General features: G+C 45.7%; 1 protein-coding gene across 1 annotated transcript; it reads left to right on the top strand.

The window, feature by feature from the left end:
• Positions 1-4,089, top strand: LOC114048925 (carbohydrate sulfotransferase 8-like). Its single transcript, XM_027870091.1, has 4 exons — positions 1-90; positions 1,311-1,479; positions 1,785-1,904; positions 2,445-4,089. The coding sequence occupies exons 2-4, from the start codon at positions 1,443-1,445 to the stop codon at positions 3,290-3,292; spliced, it is 1,005 nt and encodes a 334-aa protein (XP_027725892.1). The 5' UTR covers positions 1-90; positions 1,311-1,442; the 3' UTR covers positions 3,293-4,089.
• Positions 4,090-9,625: the final 5,536 nt, after the last annotated feature.

The following is a 9,625-nucleotide window of genomic DNA, read 5'->3' as shown; positions in this document are numbered from 1 at the left end:
TCCACCCCACCCCCATGATTCTGCCTAGACCCAAGGCTATTTTGACCTCCTTCTTGCATTGCGTAGAAGGAGCCACCACTGGGGAGCAAGGTAAGGAAGGCATTTATGGGAAGGGAAGTTAATTAAGCCCTTAGGCTGAAACCCAGAAGGCAGGAGGAGTTCAGCGATTAGATTTAACCTAGCCACAATTGCAGTGCTGTCCTGAAGACAATCCCAGCAACCTGGAGGAGCCAGCTGTCGAGCTGACCAAGAGTAGGGTGAAGTCCTGAGCTAGAAGCAGAGTGGAAGGAGGAACTTAATTCTCCCAGGTAGAAGAAGCCCAATAGTAGCGATGCTTTTAGTTCCCTATGCTCAGTGTTTACTTTTCTCAAGACGAAGCAACTCAGAGAGGTCTATGTGCAGGTGCTGGGGTGCAAGTGCGCATGTGTAAGAGCTTCCCAGTAAAACGTCAGCTCTTTGAGGACAGGGATTCTTCTTCCTTTGGTTCTTATATCTCCAGCACTTAACATGTAGTAATGGTTTGGGGTTTTTTGCTTTTTATTTTTATTCCCAGGGAATAGTGCAGGGCCTGACTGCATTCATAAATGTTTGTTGATTCATTAATCAAGGCTGGTTGGCTTGCGTTGGATGGTGCGTCTCCAGCTGCTGCCTTTACGAGGCTCTGTTCTCTCTACTCCTTCAGGCTGAGGATGGTCTAAAAGCTCCTTTTTATCTTCAAATCGATGGGGACAAGATTGACATTTTTCAAAAAGAGTTTTATTAGAAAGAGACAAATAGAGAGAAAGACAAAGAGACAGAAGAACAGATAGAGGACAGAGGAGGAGAGTGGAGTGGAGAGGAGAGAGGGGGGAGAGAGAAGAGGGAAAAGAGAGGAGATAAGAGGAAAAAAGGAAACAAGATGAAGGGGAGAGGAGAGGGAGGCAGAGAGAGAGAAGGGAGGAGAGGAGACAGAGAAAAGGGAGAGAAGAGGAGGAAGAGGAGGAGGAGGGAGAGAAAGAGAGAGACAGAGAGACACAGAGAGAGAGGATAATTTTCCAGAGCTCCTGAATCTTGTGTTGTGTATTCACAGATTGTCTTGTGGTAGTCACAGTTTGAGAAGGCTGTCCCTTTTATAATTCATTCCCCCCCCCCAAAAAAAACCCTACTGCCTAAGGACCCTACCCTCAAGTCCCTTTTCCCCCTTAATAAAAATAATAAGCATAATAAACCTGTTAATAAGTGATCCTGGTTAACTTTGTGACCCAGGTCAAGTCTGTCTCAGATTCCTCATCTGTAAAACTCAAATAACAACAGCACTTACCTCTTCCCAGAGTTGTGAGGACAGCTCCAACCCTCAGAAAAAAAGGGCAAGGGAGTGAAGTGTTTGGAGCCTGGACCAGTAGAGGACCTACCAAAGACATCTGTGCCAAGGTGGATTTGGAGTCACAAGGATTTTGGTTCAAATGCCAGGTCCAGCATTTAGTCCCTGTGCGACCTCCAGTAAGTCTATAACTTCTCTGAGTATCAATTTCTTTATATCTAAAATGAGGGAAATTGGACTAGATAAGGCTCTTTCCAGTTCCAAACTGTATAAACGACTCCCCCCCCCGACAGAAACAAGCCCCTGGACATCAGCCTGAGTTGGTTGGCAGAAACTCTAGGGCGCAAAGAAGTCGGGGAGACAGTGGAGAGGGAAGGGCCCGGAGAGAGGCCCTGGAATCCCCGTAGCCCTGTGGGGGTAAGGAGGGAAGCAGAATGCATGGGGCTGACTCCCCATCTCTAGTCCTCCTGATTCCATCCCGTAGACTCCCCAGAGCCCCTGAAAGCCAGGATGGGCCAGCTGTCCTACAAACTGTACTGTGGTTTTGGGCTGTGTCTCCTGTTGCTCTGGATCTGTTGCCGCCAGCTGGAGACCCCCACAACTGGTAAGTGACTCAGGCAAAGGTTCGGTGGAGGGAAACAAGGGCCTAATCAGGTATATAGCCACGTTTCTTTCTTTTCCTTTTTTTTTATTTTTTGAGGGTGGTGGTGTTGTTAGAAATGTTCGGTAATAGAATTCCTTGTAAGGAAACCCCTTCTACTAATCAACTTATTTTCAAAGACTAAATTATAATTGCTTGAGGTCACCGAGAAGTTAGTTAAGTGACTTGTCCATCGTCACCCAGACTATATGAGTCAAAAAAGGAATTTGAACCCACACCTTCCTGACTATGGCTGGCTACACCCCAATGCTTCGCCAGCAAGATTGCTTAAATTCCTTAAAAGCAGGAGCCTTATCTGATTTCTGAGTTTCCTCTTCTGTAAAAGGAGAAAATTGTGGAGTAACCAGGCATCCCCCTAGTAGTGATAGTAACAGCTAGCGTTTATACAGCCCTTTAAGATTTGCAAAACGCTTTACGTATAGTTAACTCATTTGATCGTCACAGCCCTGAAGCGTAGGTGCTACAATTATCCTCATTTTACAGACAGGGAAACTATCAGCACAGACACCTCCGACCACTGGCAGCTCACGCAGCAGCTCCGCCAGGAGCAGCTGAGCACCGCCTGCAAGAAGCGTGGCCTCTGGAAGTCCGACAGTCAACTCGTGCCCAAGCAAGTAGCCCGGCAGCTGCTGGTGGAGCGCAATCACCGCCTGCTGTTCTGCGAGGTGCCTAAGGCGGGCTGCTCCAACTGGAGGCGGGTGCTCCTGCTGCTCGCCCTCAACCTGAGCCGCTGGGACCCGGCCGAGGTGGCGATGGACAGGCTGCACACGACGAGCCTCCTGCAGCGGCTCAATTCCTTCCAGCCCCGCGAGTGCGACCTCATGTTGAAGCACTACACCCCGGTGCTGGTCACTCGCCACCCGCTGGAGCGCCTCGTCTCCGCCTACCGGGACAAGCTCCTGCACTCGGAGCCCTACTACATGCACGTGGCAGACAAAATACGCACCGCCGTCCGCGGGTCCCGGGCCCCGAAGAACCAGCGCAACCTCACCTTCCCCGAGTTCGTGACTTTCATTCTGCGGCAGCCGCCCGCCGACCTGGACGTCCACTGGAAGCCCATAGCGTTGCTCTGCTCGCCTTGTAGCGTGCGCTACGGTGTGCTGATCTGGCACGAGAACATGAGCTCGGAGGCGGAGCAAGCGTTGCGCTTCCTGGGAATCCCTAGCCCGGGGCTCTTTCCCTCCGCCAAGGTGCACCAGAGCGAGAAGCGCACGGACGACCAGCTCACTCGCCACTACCTTGGTCAGCTCAGCCCCGAACAGCTGAGCGGCCTCTACAACCTGTACTTCCTCGACTTTACGCTCTTTGGGTATCATATACAGAACCCCTGACTACTATCGTGCCCTGGATGGAAGCTGGAGGCTGACTTCGTTAAGTTCCTAAGAGTTAGGAGGAGGACAGAGATAAAATAAAACCGAACAGTCTGCCCTCAAGAAGCTTACGTGCACCTGGGTGTAAAACAAAGATACAAGGAGAAGTAAATATAAGATAAATAAGAAATAAAGAAAAAGCAAATTTCGTTGGATCAAAACACTAAAAGCTCGGGGTGGGGGGTGGATCTGGAAAGACCTTTATAGGAGGCAGAATTCGAACCTTAACGATCCTTGAAGGAAGTTAGGGATTCAAAGAAACAAAAAGGAAGATGGGGCGCGGGGAAGGGCATTCTTCCTGTGGGGTATGGAGTGTAATGAATGAGGGTGCCACGAGGAGGCCAGGGTGGCTGGAACATAAAACCCATCTGAGGGTAAAGAAGTGGAATCCCAACTGGGTTTCTAAACCTCAAGGGGCTGGAGTTGCTCCCTCATATAGGGCAATTGCTTCTCTGTGACTCAGTCAGTGAGTAACTCAGTCACATTGCAGTGGTTTGTAAATCAACTATGGGTGGGGATAGCGAGGAGGAGTTTTACAGCCACAGACACCCAGGCACTAGATGTCAAACCACACACACCTTTCTCAAGCCCAAGTTATAGCTGTGTTATACATACGCAGGGGAAAGTTTATTTACCTCCTATTACAGGAATGCCCTCTGGGAGGAGCAAAGGGTTTCTGTCAGCTTTCTTCCTGGGTTGGCTCCTTGCTTCCTTGCTTCCTTCCTTCCTTCTTTGCTTCCTTCCTTCCCTTCCTCCCTCCCTCCTTTCTTTCTTCCTTTCCTCCCTTCTTCCTTCCCTCCCTTCTTCCTTCCTTTCTTCCCTCCTTCCTTCCTTCTCTCCCTCCCTCCCTCCTACCCTTTTTCCTTCCTTCCTCCCGTCCTTCCCAAATCCTTGCTTTTGGGTTACCAATTAAATCTGAACGATCTGTTCCTTTGGTACCTTCTCACCTGAACTTCTGCTAGGATTGCTGATTTTGCTAAAGGTTCTTTCCAGATCCCAACTCCTTTAGGCTTCTGGGAAACTTGCACCTGAGAGAGTTAGGAAATCTTTTTTTTTTAAACTGTTTTATAAGAATAAATGTTCTTGTTCTGCATCCACAGGAGTGGTGACACATTTTATTCATGGTAGGTGAGAGTGACTTAAGGCCTTCAGGAACATAACTTTCAGAGAGATGGATCTCCTCTAATCAAGGCATCCTGCTATCTTGTCCCTCATTCTATGCCCACCTCCCATTCTATATAAAGGAGGTCCCTGGAAAATCCATGATTCTGTTTGGGATTGGAAACGTTAAAGTATTCCAGAGAAAAGAAAAATGGGTTTCCATGTCAGAGCCTGAGAGACATCCTTACCTCTGAAGCCAGAGAGAGGACACACTCTGGGGCTAAAGCAGGGATTCTTCCTCATCTTTTGTGTGTGTGTGTGTGTGTGTGTGTGTCATGGACCGTTTTGGCAGTTAAGCAAAGCCTATGGACCTCCTCCTCAGAATGTTTTTACATGCATAAAATGAAATATGTAGAATTACAAAGGAAACCAATGATATCAAATTATAGTTATCTATATATACAGACACATACACATGTACATACATATACATGTTTAGGCCTTGAACTTGGACTGAAGGGGAATGGGGCAGGGACTACCAGCCAGGCTATAGAAATATCACTAAGGGTCTACAAATGTAATAGCACCATAGCACTACTGCTTTTAGCATTTAGAAGGGTCTTGAGTGGTCTGATCCAGGCAACTCTCTGAACTTTTTCCAGAAAACACAGCTGCCTTGGATAAATGGATTAAAACATTCCAAACACAGGGGACATCCTGCATCAGTGATGGAAATAGGTCAGTGTCTGGCACCACACAAGCAAGGCAAAGTTTACTTCTGTTTCAAAAGTCCTCCATTTACAGGTTTCCTTCAGCCTTCTCCTGGGTTAGTTTGCATCCTTCCTTCTCTCCCTCACAAAGCCTTGCTTCTGGATAATCAGTTATACTCCTTTCCAACCTCCAACTAGAATCGCACTCCTAACTCAGCTTGTAAAGATTATCCAAGGCTGGGGAATAGCTGAAAGTAACTATGAGGCCTGGCAGGGGTCTGGAGTCCAGCGTATTTGGGCTATGCCTGCCCTCTGGTGGCTTTAGAGGAGATATTCAGCTTTTCAGTTGCCCACAAAAGTGCATGCTTTGCCCCCTCTCCCTCACCCGCAAAACTTAGGGGGGCTAGGTGGCAAAATCAATACAGCATTGGGCCTGGAGTCAGAAGGACCTGAATTCGAATCCAGTCCCAGACACTTACTAATTCTGATCCTGGGCAAGTCACTTAACCTCTGTCTGCCTCAGTTTCCTCATCTGTAAAATGGGGATAATAATAGCAACTACTTCACAAGCTGTTGTGAAGATCAAATGAGATAATGCTTGTAAAGTGCTTAGCATAGTACCTGAAACATAGTAGGCAATTAAAATTTAAAAATGCTTGTTTCTTTCCTTTCTTCTTTCCTCCCTCCATATCCTCCCTACCTATCCCCCCATCTACAAGAGAAATAAACTTCAGAAAGGACCTAGAGAGTGATACATATCCCATTCACACTTGCAGCCTCTCATCCCCTATCCTAAGAATCACAGATTCAATCATTCAACAAACTTTTACAAGGACCTTGAATGCCAAGTTAAGGAATTTGGACCTTATTCTGTAAGTCAACTGAGGAGTTATCAAGAGTTTCTGAGCAGTGGGCCAAATGCATTCATACTAGAGCATTAAATAAATCATCCTAGTAATGGATGATAAGATGGGATGGAGGGGAAAGACTGAATATCAGTTAGGAGGCTACTGCAATAGTTGAATGTAATAAGTGATAAGGTCCTGAAGTATGACCTATATCATGGGATGAGTGAAGAGGAGAAGGCAGAGATGATCCTAAGGCTGCAAGCAAAGATAGAGACAGGGCAGTCAGTTTTCAGGTGGAAATGTTAATTCAGTTTTAGATTTTTTTAGCTTGAGCTAAACATACACTTGACCCTGTTTGCTTTAGTTTTCCTCATCTGCAAAATGACTGGAGAAAGAAATGGCAAACCACTCCAGAGAAAACCCAGATGGGGTCATGAAGGGTCAGACACAACTAAAAAATGACTTGATAACAACAAGCATATAGGTTAGTATTTTTACAGCAACTGGAGGTGTGAATCTTTTTTTTTTTTTTTTGTGAGGCAATTGGGGTTAAGTGATTTGCCCAGGGTCACAGCTAATAAGTGTTATGTCAAATGTCTAAGGCTGAATTTGAACTCAGGTCCTCCTGACTCCAAGCCCAGAGCTCTATCCACTGCATCATCTAGCTGCCCTTTGGAGGTGTGAATCTTGAGCTGGAGTTCTTATTCCCCAAAGTGGTCTATGGTTAGATTTCAAGGGGTCCATGAACTTGGATGGGATAAAAACTGCATCTTTATCTTCACCAATCTCTAAATGAAATTTTGCATTTCCTTTATATGACTTCACTAGACTGCCAAAAGGGTCCATCCATCATATGCCAAAAAGTGAAGAACTCTAGATATAGAGCTTGGAAGAGAGGTCTCAGATGAAGACATATATGTGATCATTTGCGTAGAGGGAATAGTTGAAGTCCTGAGAGTGGATAGATGAAGCCGAAGAAGAGGATGTGAAGGAAGGGGAGAAGAAATCCAATGTTAAGTCTTGTAGAAAGCCTACAAGATTATTCAGAGAGAGAATAAAATTAAGGGGTAAGACAGGATTATGTGGAGAGAAGGAGAAAGGGAGAGGTAGAATGGGTTAAATTATCTCACATAAAACAGACAAGAAAAGGCTTTTACAGTGGAGGCGAAAAGGGGGAAGGTGAGAGGGAATGAGTGAATCTTATTCTCATAGGATTTGGCTTAAGGAGGGAATAACATACACAATGGGGTAGGGAAATCTATCTTATCCTACAGGAAAATAAGGGGGGAAGGGGACAAGAGATCTGGGGGTTGATAGAGGGGAGGGCAGATTAGGGGAGAGGGTAATGAGAAGCAAACTCTTCTAAAGAGGGACAGGATCAAAAGAGAGAACAGAATAAATGGGGGTAGGATAAGATTAAGGGAAATATATTTTAGTTTTTCACAACATGACTACTATGGAAGTGTTTTACATCACTGCACACATACAACCTGTATCCAGTCGCTTGCCTTCTCAATGAGGGAGGGAGGAAGGGAGGAAATTTGGAACCCAAAGTTTTAAAAACAAAAGTTAAAAAAAATTTTTTAAAATTGTTTTCACACACACACACACACACAAGATTAGCTGGAGAAAGGAGTGCCAAGGAGTAGAAAGGAAGCAGAGCCTGAGGCTTCGTGTCCTGGAAGCTTTCTTCCTCTTCATTTCCTCCTTTTCATCCTTCTTCTCCCCCCTCAATATTTCCTTTGCTTTCTCTTCCTATCAATTTCCATTTCTTTCTTTTCTTCCTACCTATCTCCTTCTTCTTACTCTGAGACTACACTGTTCACTATAGTTCTATGCTGTGCCTATAAAGCTGATAAAATGAGAAAACTTTCCTCTTTTTATCTTTATCAGTGTCTATCAGGCCTCTTTCTCTAATGCAAAGGCTGTGTCCCTTTTATTTCTTTTAGTTTTGTTCACTTACACAGCCAGTTAATCTTTACACGTTGACTACTGGGGAAAGGGTGTGTGTGTGTGGGGGGGGGATATAAGGTAAAAAATGTAGTCTTTGCCCTAAGGGAACCTATAATTTAGATGTATTATGGAGTTAGGGTTAGTTCCTGGATCTGAGATTTCATAGGTATTGGGAACTGCCTGGTGAGGAAAGTCCCTCTATAACCAATGAAGTTTGGCACCTTCTCTGCAAGGGGGAATTTCCTTGAACTCTGAGAGGTTAAGGGACTTGACCACTGTCTTTATTTAGATCTATATTGAATTTCACCTTATTAGAATCAGCCCACTTTGGTTGTAATATACACAAGAAAAGATACAGAACACTTTCAAAGTCACAACCCCTTTCATTCCAGTTGTGTGGCCCTGTGCAAGTAACTTAACTTGCCTCAGATTCTTATCTATAAAATGGATGATACTTGTACTTACCTCACACAGAAAGTGATTTATCAATAGTAAAGCTCTCTGTAAGTTTAAGTTGTTGTTATTGTTGTTATTTTAGAGATAAAGACACTGAGACCCAGAGAGGTCACAACCTCAGTTTCTCCATCTGTAAAGTTAGATTCTCTAAGGTCCCTTCCAGGACTCATATTCCATGACTTATTATATTTCATGTAACAATAACAGCTCACATTTATAGTGTTATACTTTGCAAATTGGTTTACGTTTATTATCTCCATTGATCCTCATAACAATTCTGTGAGATAGGTGAGTGATCTTCATTTTATAGGTTAGGAAAAGGAGGCTCCCAGAGCCTTACCCAGTGTCACCCACGAAGTATCAGCGGCGTGATGTGAACCCTGGTCTTTTTGAGGCCTGGCGTAGCTCCCTCTATCTACTATGCCAAGCATCTCTTAACATTTGCAAGACTCTTTTAAAAGAGCTTTCATATTTTATCTTATTTTATCTCACATCTCTGTGAAGTAGATGCTGTATTTTTTTATTATAATTTATTTTAGATTAGGAAACTCCGTTAAGTGACTTACCTCGGGTGACACAATTAGTTAATGGGAGATCTGGGACAAGACTATGGTGTTTAAACTCCCAGCCCTGGGTTCCTGGGGCAAGTACTATATCTATATTGAAGGGTTTTGGATTTAAGGATCAATCAGTGGGACTGCTTATCTGTCCTCTACAAGCTTGCCAGGGTCTCCACAAGCATGGGCCTGTGCTCCCAGGCCACGGTGACGCTCTTGGTACCTGGGGAGGTAAGGTTTCCTCCCCCTGACCTTGTTCTATGCCAAAGGGAGGAGAAACCTAGCTGAAAAACAGACCTTGCCTTAGGTAGCCCAGCTCCTTCTCCAGGGCAGAGTCCTTTGCTTTCCTGCCCACGCCCACAGGGTGGGAACTCTTTAAGAGAGTCGGGTGGCAGAGAACCTTGGGCAGAAAAGGCAGAGCGGCGAGGCTGTCTCAGAGCCTGGAAAAGCACTGGAGACAGTGAGGAGTGGGAAACGATCTGAGCGAGGAATAGCCAAGGAATGCAAGAGAGAAGGCGGGTGAAGGAATAGGTGGCCCGAGGAAGGTCTGGGCTCCTCCTCCTCCGGCCCGCCCCGCCTCTCCTCGGGTACAGAGGTAAAGGCACGTGGCCTTGAGCTGAGGGTCTGTGCAGGAGTAAGTCCCCAGACCCTCCCCCGCCCGAATCGCTC

The sequence above is a fragment of the Vombatus ursinus genome, unplaced genomic scaffold, assembly GCF_900497805.2.
Source record: "Vombatus ursinus unplaced genomic scaffold, bare-nosed wombat genome assembly UNPS02014794.1, whole genome shotgun sequence".
Classification (NCBI taxonomy): Eukaryota; Metazoa; Chordata; class Mammalia; order Diprotodontia; family Vombatidae; genus Vombatus; species Vombatus ursinus.
This window is presented reverse-complemented; position numbering and strand designations above follow the sequence as displayed.

Excerpts from the sequence above, each read along its gene's own strand:
- LOC114048925 (XM_027870091.1), top strand. The coding sequence starts at position 1,443 with ATGCCAGGTCCAGCATTTAGTCCCTGTGCGACCTCCA. Across the intron at positions 1,480-1,784 it reads TAGTCCCTGTGCGACCTCCA|ACTCCCCAGAGCCCCTGAAA; the intron begins GTAAGTCTATAA and ends TCCATCCCGTAG. Across the intron at positions 1,905-2,444 it reads GCTGGAGACCCCCACAACTG|ACAGGGAAACTATCAGCACA; the intron begins GTAAGTGACTCA and ends CTCATTTTACAG.